The 18,685-nt window shown below is 39.4% G+C and overlaps 1 protein-coding gene and 3 non-coding genes across 5 annotated transcripts; all 4 read right to left on the minus strand.

Annotated features, from left to right (window-relative positions):
* Window positions 1-2,538: 2,538 nt before the first annotated feature.
* ncapd2 (non-SMC condensin I complex, subunit D2) lies at window positions 2,539-18,676 on the minus strand. Of its 2 annotated transcripts, none has more exons than XM_055203382.2 (31): window positions 18,550-18,676; window positions 17,980-18,099; window positions 17,825-17,900; window positions 17,567-17,625; window positions 17,299-17,474; window positions 16,339-16,484; window positions 14,510-14,637; window positions 14,207-14,330; window positions 13,962-14,109; window positions 13,276-13,473; window positions 13,061-13,195; window positions 12,835-12,922; window positions 12,544-12,745; window positions 10,832-10,950; window positions 10,553-10,753; window positions 10,227-10,401; window positions 10,060-10,144; window positions 9,846-9,982; window positions 9,286-9,418; window positions 9,136-9,211; window positions 8,861-9,064; window positions 4,796-4,956; window positions 4,602-4,710; window positions 4,396-4,519; window positions 4,164-4,319; window positions 3,887-4,064; window positions 3,716-3,810; window positions 3,372-3,636; window positions 3,129-3,282; window positions 2,931-3,041; window positions 2,539-2,783 (listed from the first exon to the last, which is right to left on the minus strand). In XM_055203382.2, the coding sequence occupies exons 2-31, from the start codon at window positions 18,095-18,097 to the stop codon at window positions 2,704-2,706; spliced, it is 4,161 nt and encodes a 1,386-aa protein (XP_055059357.2). In that variant the 5' UTR covers window positions 18,098-18,099; window positions 18,550-18,676; the 3' UTR covers window positions 2,539-2,703. The 2 variants fall into 2 exon arrangements, with proteins under 2 accessions (XP_055059357.2, XP_055059356.2); XM_055203381.2 differs by having other exon boundaries at window positions 18,478-18,604.
* Window positions 9,497-9,788, minus strand: LOC129443543 (small nucleolar RNA U85). Its single transcript, XR_008644203.2, has one exon. It is a non-coding gene; the product is annotated as a small nucleolar RNA U85 (small nucleolar RNA).
* On the minus strand, window positions 13,547-13,824 carry LOC129443540 (small nucleolar RNA U85). Its single transcript, XR_008644202.2, has one exon. It is a non-coding gene; the product is annotated as a small nucleolar RNA U85 (small nucleolar RNA).
* LOC129443544 (small nucleolar RNA U85) lies at window positions 16,568-16,880 on the minus strand. The gene has a single exon (XR_008644204.1). It is a non-coding gene; the product is annotated as a small nucleolar RNA U85 (small nucleolar RNA).
* Window positions 18,677-18,685: the final 9 nt, after the last annotated feature.

Below are 18,685 nucleotides of genomic sequence, written 5' to 3' on the forward strand. Positions count from 1 at the left end.
CACCAAATCTTTTGGTTTCTTTGGGAAAAATGAACTACAAAACTAAAGTCCCACATCTAAACAACTGTATTCAAACTTTTAATTTGTTACAGTATGAACCAGATGAAGCGAATTAATACTTATACCTTTAACTGTCACCCCCCCCCCCCTTTTGAGGGTGATGTGCACATTCAAATTCATTTAACTCTCTCATTCTTTGGTCTAGAAGCAAAAACTCTTTTTAAAGGAGACACTTTAAACTAACTGAAGTGTCTGGAGTTGTGAATATTAAATTAAATATTTAAAAATTAAAATAATGCAATAAAGAATAGATTTTATATTTAAAAAACATAAATAAAAATGTTATACTTCCAAAAATAAAACCATAGTGTCAACTAGTTCTGCCCCAAATTTCACGTTAAAATCACAATGAGGTTTTTGTCACAGTTTAAGTAGTTTTAGCACCAAATGCCAGTGGTTTTCTCCATAACAAATTACTGTTGCTGCATCATTATTAATAAAAAAATAGGTTTATAGGATATCTAATAATAAATGGGTTAATGGCAAAAAACAGATTGGCAAGATGAGAAATGTAATAAAAAAAACTTGTTTTAAAAGCATGCATCGGGTTTATTTCAATGCACAGTGTATTTATGTTAATTTTAAATCACATTTGCACCATTTTTATGAAAGTAAAGACTGAATGGACCTGAAAATATCAAATGGTGTAACCGCCAATTGCACAAAAGAATTAGAAATATAAAATATTTTATCCACCTTGATGGCATGCAAGCATAATTAAAAAATATCATTTTATTAGTTATTTCTAAATGTAAATTTTAATGCGTTTTTGTAATATTTGCCCTTACATATGCTGAATATAAGCTCTGTTTTCTAAATAATCTTTGACAAATGATGTAAAAATGTATGTAAAAAAATCATATTACACTAAACTAGATGATTATATTTTATTCCACATTTTCATGACTATATTTGAAGAGTTTCGTTGCAAAACGAGATAAATCCATTTTTTAACATTTTTGTAAAAAAATGTTATTATTATGTTATCGTGTTATTATTTTGTTTTAAGGTGCTACTTAGCTGTATTTTTTAATTTATGAAGGTTTAAATCAAAACAAACCAACTGCAGTTGCATTGAAATTAATTGGAATGCACAACAAAAAAACAAGATTTCTGAACAATTTAAAAAACGATGGTTCTCTCGTTTTGCAACAAAACTCTTCATTTATATTTTAATTAAAAAAAATAAAAATAGTTACACCAATTAACACAAACCGGTTACACCACATTGCCATTTTTTGCAATTATCCCTCAAATATTCTTTCCAAATGAAATAATACCAGAAATTTTAGACTTGGTCCTCAAAAAAGAGAATGTATGCAAGTAATCTGCAAATTTATTTCTAAATTTTACCCTTTTACATTAATTTATCCATACTGACACAAAATAATTAACATCACGTCATTGACCCAAATATGTAAAATAACTTGGGCCCACCAGTTGGCCAGTGACATTTTTGATGAAATATGAAAACCTCACTCGGAGAGCTTTCCAATGATACAGAGTTTTTCAAGATTAGTACTGGTTAAGACTAAGAAATTATGGTTTTAAATATGTAATGCCACACCTGTGGGACAGTAACAGTTAAAGGGTTAAAGTATTGGATACGTTTTTGTTTTATCAAATCAAACACCACCATTTTGGAGCTAGAGCAGTGGTCTCCAACAAGGTGCCCAGGGGCACCAGGTTGCCCGCACGGAGTGCCCGCCAAAGCACATTCTAATAATAGCCTCAATTTGAATTTTATTTAACTACATATTTATATTGTAACATTCTGAATAATGATAAAACAAAATCAACATGAAACGTTTTGAGTAAACCATCAAAAAAGTAGCCCATCCATTGTGAAACATAAATAGTAGAATTAAAATGTCAAACTGCAGTTTCAACAAAGCAGGTGCATTTAGAAATATAGTGTAAGTAGAGGGAGTATAAATTATGTTGTAACAGCAATAACCTAACCACATTTTTCAATAGTACAACAGTAACTTAGCTGTGATTCAGTAAATTTATATATCATGCTTTTCAGACATTTATTTACATTTTAACATGAATTTTACAATTTGTGAAAAGTTTTGATGTGTTTTGGTTAAGAAATTGAAGATTTCATTGTCTTATGTTTTTTTTCTACAATTTCTGAGTCACCAAATCCAACCATATATTATTTTAATCAATGTCTTGTCACCCAACACCATTTCGCAACATGTCAGCAACCCTTAGTAACTGATAGCTGGGATTGAAAACATTTTTACACATCCATTATCCATTGTGGTAGACCCCTAATGTAGTTTTAGTAAATATTTAATTTCAACTTCACACCCCTAATACTCACACAATCCTGCTGATATTATGATATTAAATGATAACAATATTTGGTCAAATTGACACAATGTAGTTTTTTAACCTGTTACACTGTTTTTCAGGACAATACAATTTGTTCATTATATGCAGCGCAAAACACACAAACATACACATCCCTTATGGTTCAAAACCTCTTTTATTAAAAAAACAAACACACAATATGGAAAATAAAACATTTATAAAATGACAATAACAGTCACAGAGGTTTTCTGTCTAAAATCAGATTAAATGATATGCATAAAAACAAAGAGATAAAAGTTGACAAAAACAAATAAAGAGTGCTCAGTGTCTGAGTCGAGTGCGTCGTGTGCGGGCAATGGGCGTTGTTACTTTAGGAGTTTCACTCTCGGCCATGACAGCATCTGAAAAAATTGAGTACGTCAGTGAGCAAATATACTTGCCATTAAATATCTCAATGACAGTTTACAGATTGCTAAACATATGCTCCTCATATCATATTTAGACTGGGTTTTACAGACATAAATCACAAATATGTAAAAATGACTGACCATCTTCCTGCTCATCTTCATCACTGGTGAAGGTTATGACAGGCTTAGGACGTGAACGAGTTGTTTTCGGGGTCACAAGATCAGTGTCATCTAACTTGGGTTTACCGCGTCCTGAATGACAGAGATACACGATGAGACAACATTAAAATATGCTTCATGATTCAATAATGGCACGTTTGCATGAATCGATTCGCTCACCTCGTGTGGTTTTTCGTTTTTTGTGTGTTTGTGGTGTTTGCATGTTTTGGCTCTGCGTGTCTTCTGTCGGCTGTTCCCTCTCTTCACCCTCAACGTTCTCCAGCCCTTTCGTGTGAACGGCCGTCAATCGTTTTTCAAAGTCCTCAACCTGCGACTGTATACACAACATTATTTTTAGCACAAAAAAGTCACATGTGGACATAAATAAGTTTGGCTGGGTTTGAAAGAGATGCAATGTGGTACCTTAAACTGTGGTTTTGCTCTGCGACGGAGTTTGGCCATGATGGACAGGAGGGGTTGATAGACTCCCGACTCAGTGAGTTTATCACTGTAACAGTCCCAGCATTCCTGCAGCTTCTTAAAACCTCGCTCACACACCGACAAGAGAGACAGAGACACGGCCAGATCTGCCCATTGACGCTCCGTCTTTGCAGTCCTGAACCGCTGGCAGAGCTTCTCCACTAAACTTTCTGTCTGTCTCTCTTTAGTGATGTAGGAGAAGAGTTGCCTGAAAGACAAAGATGGAGTTTAAGTTACTAATCCTTAATTTATGCATAACTTTGCAAAAGCTGCATAATTGATCTCACTTCATGATGGTGTTGAAATTCTCCTCATTCATCCCTCTCTCTGGATCGGATAATCGGCTGATGATGTCCGGCAGCAGGTTATAGATGGCGTTGTCCTGAATAAAGAGCATTTAGCTTCATCTTGATGAATGAGACAGAAAAATGATACCGCAACAAGAGAGAAATATTTACCTTTGCGGAGAGCTCATTGAAGAAATTCAGAGCCAGGCTGGCGATGTGCGGCTCAGGGTCCAGCAGCAGCACTGCTACCTCACTGACCTGACCTTTGACCTTCATCACATCCTTTAGCACCAGCTGGGTCAGAACTGTGATGGCGGTCAGACGCACAGATGCGTTCTCATCACCCAGCCTGAGGACAAACACAAAGTAATGAACCACTAGACAGTACAAGCAACAGCAAAACTTATCTTGAGCTCATTAATTTATTTGTGGGAGATCTTTTAGCTACCTGGCATAAAGGTTAGGTGTCCACGGCTCTAGGATGTTGGGGAAGCGGACTGTTAGGTCACCAAGAGCAACGATGGTGTTGGCCCTTACGACTGGAAGTGAAGATTTCTCCAGCACGGTGAACAGCAGACGGATGTTGTCGTTACAAACAGCTGGACTGGAGATACAGAGACCGTGTGTTATACACCGATATAAAAACCATCTAGTTTGTGTGCATGCAAATGTGAATATACCTGATCATCATATACTGAGACAGAGCCAGACAGGCGGCGGTGGTGAGTTGAGGATGAGAATATCTGCCCGGAGAGCTGCAAACCTTCACCAGCAGGGGCAGGAATGCACTCAGCATGTTCCCATCTATAGAAAAAGAGAGGGGGCTCAGTTTAAAAATGTTAGTAATATAAGACATGGTCATGAAATGCTTTAAACAAACACTCACCGGCAAGTAATTCAGTCTCACAGATCTTGCGTATGAACTCCGCTTCAGTGTCCTCAGCAGAGGCGCCCACCAGCCCGAGTTCCTCCTCCACGCAACTGTCATTAGCCTCCTACGAACCATATGCAAATGAATCATCCCACTGCAGGCAGAACAGGACTAATACATTATTGGGATCAATACAGGACTCCACAGACCTTTGTCTTGTTGGCAGGTGCCTTCTCTTTCTCCTCCTTTTCTTCTTTCTCTCCTCTTCTTCTGCGTAGCTCCGAGCTGACGCTTCTCTCGAGGTGAGATACCTGCCAGAAGGCCACAGCTCCGCAGAGGGACAACACCTGGGCCAGACTCACACAATTCACTGGAACAGAAATGATCAGAATTGGTTTACAAAAGTCTAAAATAAGTTTTGCATTTGTAACTTTGCACCAATTAAAGTACAAATGGCTTATAAATCATAACATATGGGCTTGTTAAGTCTAACCATGCATCACTTCCGCGTCCAACGTTACCTACACACTATGCAATAGTTTTTAACAATAAAATCTTTAAAAACGTTTGGAGCTTTGGTGTTGACGACTTTGTATTCTATTACATTTTTTTTTAGTCAAGCACCCAGCTAAGATTGATGTGCGTGCTTCTGCCTCAGTGTTTCCCATACATTGATTTATTTGTGGTGGCCCACCACAGAATCAACACTGACCCCACAAATAGAATTTTCATGATTCCCATTTACATTTTTATTTCACCATTTAAAACAGCTTAATTCGGCTTAAAATATAATTTGATATATAATACAGATCAAATACAGATACAGATCAAAGAGTAGAAGTGAAACATATTTCAGGTGCCAACACTAGATCAAACGCAAACACAACATGATGAAGTCACATATGCTAATTAGCGGGTGACGTCATCACCACCACAGTCTCTTCAAAATCCTGTGGGAAACACTGTGCCTGCTTTGTAAATTTTTGATTCAAGCAATTACAAAAAACAAGATAATTGAGGTACAACAATTACAGTGCGATAAATATAAAATGTGTGGTGCTGGACTGATGTTGGCATGTGTAACCTATTGCAACACTTATTTAATAAAAGGGTAAAATAAATGCATGTTTTCAAAGTCACAGAGTAATCGTGTTAAATAACCATGATTATGATTTTGCCCATAATTGAGCAAGCCCTACACTTGTTACATAATGCTAAACTTCCAAAAACACACACACACACAAAAAAAACCACCCCGCGCCTGTCACCTGGAAACAGCTGAGACGTTTCTGACTTACTAAAATAAATATGGAACCAGAAAAATATTCATTTTATTTTAGAAATTGACACATATAGATTAACCCCCCCCCCCCCCCCATTGACAAGTTATCTCGTCAATTAAGAGAAAATGCTTCCCTGCATATTGACGAATTTTTACAGCAATCCATAACTCCACTGTTATCCACTAGGTGGCGGTCTCACCCACCTTATAAAACACTGAAACAGCCACTGATCCAAACAGTAAAACGTTCTGAATCTGATCTCTAACAAAACGTATTTAATAGGTTATATATTAAAAAAAAAAAGATAGGATAAAACTTTGTTTTTAATGTAAAGAATCTGTTAGGGATTCACCGATATGGAAATTTTGGCAGATGCTGATAACTTAGTATTTGGGGGGCGATAACCGATATCTATAGGCCGATAAACATTAATATTTTCACAATGAAAAACTCGTAGACCGCGGACATCTTGTCTTTGCGCTAGACTAGCATACTCTTCTTAAGCCCACAACACATGTCATCTTCGTGCTATGTCACACAAAACACCAATCAAAACTCCACATGGCCAGCAATGAGCAAGTAGGGCTGTCGCAGTGAAGGAATTTCCCTTGCGGTGATTTTGCGTGGCTCACCAGCGCGGTATGCGGTTTTACCGCCTTCATTTACTAAAATAAAATATTTTTTAAATCCAGAACAATGAGGTCAACTAATAGATGAAGGGTAGGCTACATGTATTTCCCCTTATGAAAAAAAAAGATTAACACAAGCTATACTACAGCTAAATATATTTTTGAGAAAACAAAAATAAATTGAAGAACATCATTTAGGCTTGTTAAGCGCAAATTAACAGAGCATCAGTCAATATAGAACACAGCAGTGTCTTAAAGAAATTAAAATTAGCCAGTATTTGTACTCCTGTAAATGTACAAAACGAATGCAATACAGAAGTCAATGCATAATAATTTAGGGCATTTTAATAAAACATTAGTAAATAAATTAACGTTTATATATAAAGTATGAAAACGAATGTATCATTATTTTGGCTAAATTAAGCTGGAGAGGTCATATTTAGTCACAAAGATTTGTCATCATTTCAGAACAAGCTTAAATGCTATCTAGAATAACTTACATTATATCCTGTGTCTTCCTTTGTCAAAAATATGTAGAATTATATGCGAGTAAAAAAGCAAAAAGTGGAAACGTTTAGCTCACGCGGAGCGAAGGAAAAGCCGTTAATAAAGCAGACTCTCCGTGTATAGAGGATGTGATGAAACAGTCGAGTCGGCAGATGATCATCGGTGTTTATAATGTTTCACGCAGATACTGTTGATGAAAAACTTTGATATTTAAATGTGAAAATCAAGTGTGTGCAGTCAGTCAGTTCACAAAAGCAACCGCGGCGTTATATTGGCTGCATCCACGGAGCGGACGCTGCAGATGCACAAAGAAAAAACCTATAAGGTCTTTTTTATGAGGTTTTAATGCTGGTAAGCATCCAGTTATATTTTGGCGTCATTTGGGTTGATCAGTTATATTAAAGTACTTTTAATCTTTAAAACTGGATCTAGAGGGAGACGACGCCACAGTTATTCTGTCATCTCAGTTTTACTTTTTCACACATTCACTATGATTTAACGAAATATGAAGTAATTACATTTTTAATTGAAATTTACGAAAAACAAATTGGCCTAGTCTCTTAACTCTTGACAATCTATTTGGCCTTTAATATACATGTCAGCATGACGTGAAAAACAAGGCGGCATATAGTTTCATGAATTTATCGTGAAAGGCGCGGTTGTTGCGGTTGCTTTTTTTCCATGCGGTTGGGCTTGTCAGTAGCGCGGTCATGCGGTAATGCGGTTACCGCGACAGCCCTATGAGCAAGTGAAGTGGTTCAACAAACCAAAAAAAATTCCATCATTTATCGGCTTTCATTTATTGGCCTAATTTTGCTATCAGACCGATAACCGATAATATTAAAAATAAGCAGTTATCGGCCAATAACGATATGTCGGCCGATATATCGTGCATCCCTAGAATCTGTTCTTTCATTTGTATGGCATTAAACTTTTGTAAAAATTGTAAAAACGCTGGCATTGACTATCAACTTTGTTTTTAAAAAACGCTGGTGGGGAAAGAGTTAAATTAACCAACAGTATATCAAATTAATCTTAGAAATATACGCAACATACACAGAATAATATTAACAAAACATTATTCAGCACTTACAGACCCACAATTAATCTCAGGTCAGCCTAAGCGGTGAAGCATCCATTCGTTCTATCCTTAGCAGCGCAGAGAAATAAGGACGTATTTTGAGGCTTCATCTTAAGCAGCCTTCGAATTGGGACGCTACTAGCTTTAAGTCGTGCTGCTTTGATGCTATCGGTCTTAGAATACGGAAAACTTAAGTTGTGACTGCAGTGACGCGCCTGACGTGTTATCTGGTGCGCCCGAGCTTCGTTTACAGTCTGAGGGAGATGCACGCTGTAAGTTTGGGAAAAAAAACACTTCACTCATGCACATGGTTCACAACAGAACCGGAAGAGAAGACAATGCTGAATAAAGTCGTAATTTTAGTTATTTTTGGACCAAAATGTGTTTTCGATGATTCAAAACATTCTAACTGACCCACTGATGTCACATGAACTACTTTGATGATGTTTTTATTACCTTTCTGGACATGGATAGTATACCATACATACATTTCAATGAAGGGTCAAACAAGCTCTCGGACTAAATATAAAACATCTTAAACTGTGTTCCGAAGATGAACGGAGGTCTTACGAGTTTGGAACGACATGAGCCATTAATGACATTATTTTCATCTTTGGATGAACTAACCCTTTAAATGTGATATAAATAAATAGTTCTCATAAAAGGCTGTTTATATAATATCCCCTATTGAAATGAGTGGAATCTTGGACCCGGAAACAGTACTCCTTACGTCATGACTTAAAAAGCTTTCAGGTCCCTTCTGTGCTACCCTACCTTGCTCTTCATTGCCCTGAGACCCAGCTTCCTGCACTTGTGATTGATTGGGCTCGCCGCCCTCTGTAACTTGCTCCAATAAGAGGCGAGCAGACCGCTGGAGGAGGCGGGAACACAGCTGATCAGGAGATTCAGCCAGGAAGTAGATGAGACGGACAGCTTGTTCCATGAAGGCCTGCCAATGGGGGTCTGACTGTACCACTCCTGTTGGTGATACGTTACAGCATTAAGCAAAAGAAGGTGAAACTTCAACAAAGCGGGATGAGAATACATACCATCAGCAATGGCCTGTGACAGACAGCTGAAAAGATGGTGGTCCACAGGAAGCCTGAAGGGGGCACCTTTGGATTGCTAATACAAAATACAAGAAACATTTACTACATGTCCAGTGCATTGAAAGATAAAGGGAATGTTTGCTTACGCACCCTCACGTGGTCGGTTATATTAGCGATGGTGACCAGTGTGTCCCGAGCTAGGAGATAATCTTCTGCGACCTTCTCTCCAAGAGCGACAGAGCAAAGCGTGTCCAAATTACTGAGAACCACCTCCCTCTCCGCACTACAAAAACAAACAGAAGTTAGGACTTTATCTATCATCTCAGTACTTTTATAAAAAATAAAAAAACATGAACAACAGTGCCCTCAGATTATTATAGAAGCAGCTCACAACCCACTGGATATTATAGAGACCTGAGACTCGTCCTGTGTCCTTACATACACACCCACTGACCACCCTTCCCATCTCTCTCTTCTGCATTTCTCTCAGGGAGAGAGTTTGAGGGGAGGGGCTTGTTTAATATAGGCAGGCCCTTACAGCAAAGCAGCAAATCTCCACTGCTCAGCCAAGATTACCAGCCAATAGAAACACAGGAGAGGAACTCAGGCTCTTAACCAGCGAGTTCGCATTCGCCTTGGTCTCATCACAGGGCAAAAAACGACTAGACTATAGTTAATCCATCTAATGTAAAGAACCAGTAGGGTCTCACCGTGCCGCCATGCCCAGCAAAAGGACCGCAGCTCTCCTGTGAAGTGCCGATACCTCTCGTTTACCGGAAAACCTCTCCCACAAAACCTGGATTACTGACGTCTGCAGGGCGCTCTCAGTGCTGAAAAACTCTTGCACCTGCATAAAGATAAAACTATTAGTCAAAGCAAGAGGAGTGTGAAACCGCTTGCATATGAGGAGCTAAAGATACTCACAATTTCCTCCAGACACTGAATGGTGCCCAATGAAGCATCGACCATCAGCTCCGACAGACTGTCTACTAGAGTCTGAGCCTTTGCCCTGAGGGACAAGCAAACGTTTTGATTTATGATAATACGAAGACATGCATGTTTATTTATTCTTCAGGAAAGCTGAGGCGTACCTGGTATTGTCACCGTGTGGGTTGAGATACATGCGTCTGTAGGCTTGAATGACAGCATCTTTGACGGCGACATCAGTGGACCAGACCAGCGGCAGCATCTTTCTCACCCCGCACACAGAGTCAGCCACGCTAAATTCAAAAGCTGCGACACAAAATTGCACCGCCTCCTGTACAACTAAGAAAATGAGACCGATCAGAGGATGCCACATTGTATGTGGATGTTTTATCATGTGATGCTTGCCGAGGCTTTAATGGTCCACATTATGTAAACTGATCCTAATTTTATTCGAATGGATCATTTGTAACTTATAGATGATTTGAACTACCTGTAGTAGTTTTCCAGTATAGCATGTTGTTAATGACAGCGATTGCTCTTTCCACCTGTAAGGCAAAGCTCTCGGTGTCTTTCAGATATTGAACCAACATCTCCTGCTTCTTTAGTTCACTTTCTTTCCCCTCATTTACTTCTTTCTCTGGGGTGGGTGGAGCATCACTTGCACCAGCCTCGGGTGTTTCATGTTCTGGACCTACAGTCGTGGGTTTTATAGTTAAAAGTTTAAGAAACACTGGATGAAATAGTGCCCAAATGTGATTAGGTGACTTACCCTTAAAAAGTGATGCAAGCGTGTTAATGAGGGTTTCTGCGTTTAGGTCAGCCAGAGCCGAGAAGAAGGGAGAGTCTGGAAACCGAGAGTAAGCCCGCATGCACAGACCAACTGCCTGTCTACACAAACACAGATAGTTTAACACCACAGTTTTGTGTCTGTATACAGACATACAATCACCTAAAGGATTATTAGGAACACCATACTAATACTGTGTTTGACCCCCTTTCACCTTCAAAACTGCATCAATTCTACGTGGCATTGATTCAACAAGGTGCTGAAAGCATTCTTTAGAAATGTTGGCCCATTTGATAGGATAACATCTTGCAGTTGATTGAGATTTGTGGGATGCACATCCAGGGCACGAAGCTCCCGTTCCACCAAATCCCAAAGATTGGGTTGAGATCTGGTGACTGTTGGGGCCATTTTAGTACAGTGAACTCATTGTCATGTTCAAGAAACCACTATGAAATGATTTAAGCTTTGTGACATGGTGCATTATCCTGCTGGAAGTAACCATCAGAGGATGGGTACATGGTGGTCATAAAGGGATGGACATGGTCAGAAACAATGTCAGGTAGGCCACTGCATTTAAACGATGCCCAATTGGCATTAAGGGGCCTAAAGTGTGCCAAGAAAACATCCCCCACACCATTACACCACCATCACCAGCAGCCTGCACAGTGGTAACAAGGCATGATGGATCCACGTTCTCATTCTGTTTACGCCAAATTCTGACTCTACTATCTAAATGTCTCAACAGAAATCGAAACTCATCAGAACAGGCAACATTTTTCCATTCTTCAACTGTCCAATTTTGGTGAGCTCGTGCAAATTGTAGCCTCTTTTTCCTATTTGTAGTGGAGATGAGTGGTACCCGGTGGGGTCTTCTGCTGTTGTAGCCCATCCGCCTCAAGGTTGTGCGTGTTGTAGCTTCATAAATGCTTTGCTGCATACCTCGGTTGTAACAAGTGGTTATTTCAGTCAAAGTCGGCGCATTCTCCTCTGACCTCTAGCATCAACAAGGCATTTTCGCCCACAGGACTGCCGCATACTGGATGATTTTCCCTTTTCACACCATTCTTTGTAAACCCTAGAAATGGTTGTGCGTGAAAATCCCAGTAACTGAGCAGATTATGACATACTCAGACCGGCCCGTCTGGCACCAACAACCATGCCATGCTCAAAATTGCTTAAATCACCTTTCTTTCCCATTCTGACATTCAGTTTAGAGTTCAGGAGATTGTCTTGACCAGGACCACACCCCTAAATGCATTTAATTGCAGGCAACTGCCATGTGATTGGTTGATTAGATATTTGCATTGAGAAAATGAACAGGTGTCCCTAATAATCCTTTAGATGAGTGTATAAGAGATCATTTAAAAAAGGTACATTTAGCGGTGAGTCTGTAAATTGCAACCAACGGCTCAGTCCACAGCTCACCCCTCGTCTGAGACAACGGAGGGAGTAAATGTGCTATATAGAGCAGTTGGTCCATTTAGGACTACTGTTAAAACATCATGGCAACTTCCATGTAAGGGGACCCATGTAGATAAAAAAGACTAACTATAGGGTAATAAAACCATTCAATTTATTTTGTAGGGTCTTTATACACCACTGGAAATATAGTTATGTATATTGCATTTTTGTCAAGAGATCCTCCTAAAAGTCCCACATTGCACCTTTAATTTCCTGTACTAATTCACACTTACCTGTATTTGTTGTCTCTGAGAAACTGTGCTATTTGGACAGCTGTTTCTCTGTCGCTTCTTTCTTCCTCTCCACCTGCCTCTTCTTTATCATCATCATCATCCTCTCTCTCTTCCTCACTGCTTGGCTCTAGTTGAGCTTTCACTGTCATTTCCACCTCAGGCTTCATAGCATCCCAAAGATCAGCTGCAGTGATCACTGTGACTACAAACACAGATATTTGTAACCTTACAGCTGGACACAGGTACTGAGACTGAAAGATGGATTTCGTTTAAAAAAGGCAAAATGTTTACCCGGCTCTGGTTCTCTCAATGTTTCTCTCATCTCTTTAAGTTTAGCCGTCTCCTTTTCCAGCGGCTTCTTAAGGTCCAGACTGCTCAACTAAAAAGGTCCCCGTTTTTGGATAAAAACAAGAACACAAAGGCACATTAGTCCATGAGGGTTTTAGATTCGCTGCTGAATATTGCCTGGTTAAAACAGCAACACATGTACGAGGTTTGTAGTTGTGCGTGCTTGTACCTTGCAGCTGTAAGGATTGTGGGCAATGAAGGCAGCCAGCAGCTGGATGGCACTCTTACACACATGGACAGATTTATCACCAAGGCGACCGACGGTCAGCTCCATAACTTCAGTGTACCTGCACAGCGGCAAGGCCTGACAGAGAAAGGATTATTACATTTAAACTTTTTTTGCAAAAAAACAAAAGGGTACATTTTAAACAAACCCACACAAACCTTGCTGTTGACGATACGCGCGTAGACCTGCAACACTCGAGCTCTGACATGGGAGTGAGCGTCGTGGATGTGCTCCTGCAGCGTGTCCAGGAATCGATCTCGATCCCCACGAGCCGAATCGTCAAGCTTATCGCCGGTCAGAACCCGAACCAACACCTCACCCAGAACCTCGCACACGGCCACACGTAAACTCGGACTCTGTACAAACAGACACCACGTTTTAAACACAAAAACAAAGAGGTTCTGTACAAACTTCACTGAGTTTTGGGTTTACCCTCAGATTACCAAAGAGAGAGCTCAATGCCCTTAGATTTAATCCAGAGAAGTGAGACTCAACCTGTTACCCTACACAAACTGTAAGCTCCCCTTCTTTATCTCCCCCAATTTCTTTAAAGGATAGAAAAAGTGAGGAGCTAGATAATGTAGGCAGGCCCTTACAGCAAAACAGTAAACCTTCACTGTCCAGCCAAGATTACCAGCCAATGGGTGCACAGGAGAGCTCAGACTCTAATCAGTGGGCTCATATTCGCCTTGGTCTCATCATTGGGCAGGATCCCCAAAAAGGATTTTGTATTATATGAAAGATACATTTTTAATTTATTGTTTAATACTAACAGCTGACAGGAACTCGTACCAGAATGAGAGTTTGCAACAAAAAAAACTAAAAAAAAAAAAACAATGTGTACCTCTCCCTCCAGGTGTGTCAGCAGAACACTGATGTTTGGGATCATGGCTTCAGGTACCAGAGTGCTAAGTTCGGACAGGAAGCTTGAGAAGGCCTTCACACCTGAACCTTCTCTTGCCAGCTCCTCGCTCGACTTCTGACCGATTTCTCTGAAACCAAATCACATAGAAGAAAGGTGAGCTTTTGAACGTCGTTTCCCAGCAAGCACAAAAAAGTGCACTTCCACACCAGTAGGGATGTCTTTACCTCATGATCTCTCCAACGATAGACTTAACTCCATATTCTGAGCTCCAGGCAGCCACAGCCTGAGCACACACTGATGCCAGCTGCTCAAAATGTTGCAGGAGCTGAATCACTTTCACACACGCACCTGCACAACATACAAGCCTCAGTACACAACAATTCAGAACTTTGCACACACCATGTGCAATTTTAGAGCAACAGCACATAAGAAATGGACATATCAGCAGTGATAATGGCACAACTGCACAATTACGCCATTAACGCTAAATAGGGACATGAAAATAAGGAAATCAAGGTAAAACTCACCCAACATGTGGTTGTATTTCTTCACCATGATTCCTAGCACATGGATGATGGCATCTCTAGTGGATTTGCTCTTCACGTGGCTTATGGTGGGATTTTCCAGGAGTTTATAGCAACAGCATGTAACACAGCTACAGATGAACAAAGACAAAATTTAATACATAAGATTCTTATGATTTTTTTGATTATTTCCTCTGGGCAGAAAATTGACAGAAGATATGTATGATAGATTAGTGGTTAATATGGGTTGTGGTTGATACAGATATTAGTAAAGCTATGTGCCAGACCAAATGAATTTTACAAATGCATTTTATTTACAATATATTTATACAAACAAAAGTTTGTTTTAGTGCCACTTTTTTAAATATACCCCAAAACAGGTTGTTTTCCTTTAAAGGGGACATATGATGAAAATCTGCCTTTTTCAATGTTTAAGTGCTAATATTTGGTCCCCAGTGCTTTTATCAACCTAGAAAATTTGAAAAAGATCAACCCAGTAACTTTCTCCACAAGCATGTGAAAAAATGAGTCATTGAAATTTGGCTCCTTGCGATGTCAGAAGGGGATAATACCACCCCTTAATCTGCACTTTCCAACCATGGCACTGCCATTAAGTGCAGAGATCAGCTCATTTGCATGTTAAAGGACACACCGACAATGGTACATTTTTGCTCACACCTACAAAGTGACAATTTTAACATGCTACAATAAATTATCTATATGATATTTTGACTTAGAACCTCATATATGTACTCTGGGGACACCAACGATTTATTTGACATCTTAAAGGGGCCATGGCACAAAACTTTAAGATGTCAAATAAATCTTTGGTGTCCCCCGAGCACATGTGTGAAGTTTTAGCTCAAAATACCATATAAATAATTTATTATAGCATGTTAAAATTGCCACTTTGTAGGTGTGTGCAAAAATGTGCCGTTTTGGGTGTGTCCTTTAAAATGCAAATGAGCTGATGAAATTCAAACACTGATCACAATGATGTTGGTTTGTTGCAATTAAAACTCAATTGTGCTTTTCTCTGCACTAAATGGCAGTGCTGTGGTTGGGTAGTGCAGATTAAGGGGTGGTATTATTATAATAAGAGCTCCTTATGACATCATAAGGAGAGACAAATTTCACGACCTATTTTTTAATGTGCTTGTAGAGAATGGTTTACCAAAACTAAGTTACTGGGTTAATATTTTTGACATTTTCTAGGTTGATAGAAGCACTGGGGACCCAATCATAGCACTTAAAAATGGAAAAAGTCAGATTTTCATGCCATGGCCCCTTTAAAGTCAATAGTGTGTCTCTGTAAAAACAATTGTTTGTAAGGTTAAATGTTCAGTTTTCTTTAAATTTGTTTAGCCAAAGCTTTTGCTGGGAAAGATTATTCAGCCAATGCTGTTAATTTAAAAATTCCAAGTAAATCCATGTGCAAAAAAGGTCACAGAGAGTAATGTTATATCCACACAAGGGCCCATCCAATCTTTTTCCTTGTTCTTAAAAACGTCCATTAACACAGCACTAAAAACAGAGAAGATAACTTGGGGCATGCGCATAAACCTTGTTGTTGTCCATAATCATTTAATGCTCATCGTAGTAGCAAAGGAGCAGAAGATTTTGTTTCAGTAAAGCTAATAGGCTCATTACCTTCTGCAGCACGACAGGCATGTAATCCACCATTGTTGTTACATGATGTAGCGGTGTCTGACTATGGTCGAGACTCAAGACGTAGGGTGATGACAAATAGCGGTTTCAGGCTCGCAAAACGCAGAATCCACCTGAAAAACTAAACACATTTCGGCATGGACGGCTCTAAGACCACCTCTCACCTCACAAACTCCTCCTCAACAAGAGACAGACTCCACAGCGTCCGAATGTCCAGCTGCAGCAGTTGAGTCAAACACTGAAGAACCGTCTCTCTCTCACTTTCCCACTGCAGAAGACCTTTCCCAGCAGCCTTATCCTTCTTACGACCCTGATAGACAATAGGAGAGAGAGAATGAATGCTCGGAGGGTTTTGATTTTGTGCAGACCACATAAACAAGCTTAACCATTTGATGCCCTCAGATTACCAAAGAAAGAGTTCACAGCTGGTAGACCTGTGAGACGCATGACTCTTGGCTAACTGACACATTTACACACACTCAGACAGACGACACACACGCACTATAAGCTACAATTCATTCACAAACGCCCATTTCTTGTGGACGATTGTTTTTTTTCTGAACAGCAGCTGGTTTTACTATGGATGGGCCCTTACAGCAAAGCAGCCAATCTTCACTGCTCTGCCAAGATTACCCACCAGTCAGAGAGCTAGAGGACATACGCCCCAGCCAATCAGCTCGTATTTGCCATGGTCTCATCATTGGGCACGTACAATTATACTAAATTCAGCATTTGTGACCCTGGACCACAAAACCAGTTACATGGGTAACATAATTTGAAACTAAGATTATATATCATCTGAAACCTAAGCTTTCTATTGATGTATGGTTTGTTATGATAGGACAATTTACAACCACTTAAAAATCTGGAATATTGAGAAAATTGCCTTTGAAGCAATTCAAATGAAGTCCTTAGCAACAAATAATACATTTTTTTTATTTATTTACAGTACGGGACTTACAAAACATCTTTATGGAACAGGATCTTAATATCCTGATGACTTTGGCATACATTTTTTTGACATATACAATGTATTGTTGGCTATTGTTACAAATATACCCATGGTTTTGTGGTCTCGGGTCACATATTAACAATTTGTGGATACAAAAATGACCTCAGTGTACCTTGCTGGGTGCCGTCACAATTGTCTCCCTATAAGAGTCACTCTCAAGGTTCTCTGTGAGCTTGCAAAGGAGAAAGACGCTCATCTTCACAGCATTGAGCTGTTGTTTGCGGTCCGTAGCTGACAGAGAGCCGGACAGAAGAATGGTCGGCAGAGAGACGGACAGGCTTTGAACCACTGAGGACAGAGAGAGCAAACACATGGGTTTAAGGGAATGTGGTTTTCATTTTTGCTCCAAAACAGAATAAGCACTTGTTAGGGACACTAACCTTGAATCAGCAGTTCTAGGGCATCTTCTTTGACCGCCACATCAACTGTACGACAATGTCTAAAGATGAACACAAGTGTTTAAAAAGTTGTCTTCACAATCTCAAGATTCTTTTTTCCCCATTATACCATTTATATCCTGTCATTCCCACATGTGTTTCAATAGTTTATATTAAGAAATTTACAGAATTTTTAGTTAAACGTTGTTATGCAAGTTTTTAATTGATAATTGTGTGAGTTTGTGTAGATATCATACTTACTTTAGCACACTGTATGCTGTGTCAAAATGTTCCAGGATACACAGTGGCCCTTGACTTCTGAGTGCTGCTTTAAAATCTTGAAAAAAAAAGACAAAACAATGAACCACAACGTTACACGGAAAACTGCATACAGTCCGAGATCAGAGCATACTTACTGTTGAGGTGAGAGGGGAGCTGTTTAACAGACAACACATCCTGAACCACATACTGGTTAACAGCTCCAGACTTAACGAGATCATCCAAACAAACCGGAACAATAAAATCGCACGACATCCCTGCACAATAACACAATACAAGTACAATTAGACAGAAGTAAGTTATAGCTAACGTTACAGTAAAATAAACCGATATAACGGAACCAAAATACTGATACACACGATACAAAAGCAACGTCTATTTTCCCTCCCGATTATCGTTTATTTTGCATCGTAAATGAAATCTAACACTTATGAACTATGTTATTGTAACTACAGTAAAGTTAATTAACGTTAGAGGAAAACGTTTTTACTGACGCTAACACCGAACCGAACAAAACAAACATAACTGAAGCTAAATGCTAACATACGCTAAGTTAACAGACAAAAACTTTCTTTAAATAAACGAAACAACTTGCCAAATCTACACACGCAATATCACATGCAAGATAAACCCACCGTTGAAAAGACGACAAACTTATGCATTAAAATCTTATAGAAATGAATTCCCAGAGCTCGGTTCACACTTACTGAACGGTTGGAGCCGCAGCTTTGAATTTCACATAGCGCGCCAAAGGAAGTACGTCATCTGCCCGCCCACTCGCGCTCATCCGGTCAGAGCGAAAAGCTTTTAAAATTCAAGTTTCTTAAAAAAAAAAACTGAACT

The sequence above is a fragment of the Misgurnus anguillicaudatus genome, chromosome 2 (genome assembly GCF_027580225.2).
Source record: "Misgurnus anguillicaudatus chromosome 2, ASM2758022v2, whole genome shotgun sequence".
NCBI lineage: Eukaryota > Metazoa > Chordata > Actinopteri > Cypriniformes > Cobitidae > Misgurnus > Misgurnus anguillicaudatus.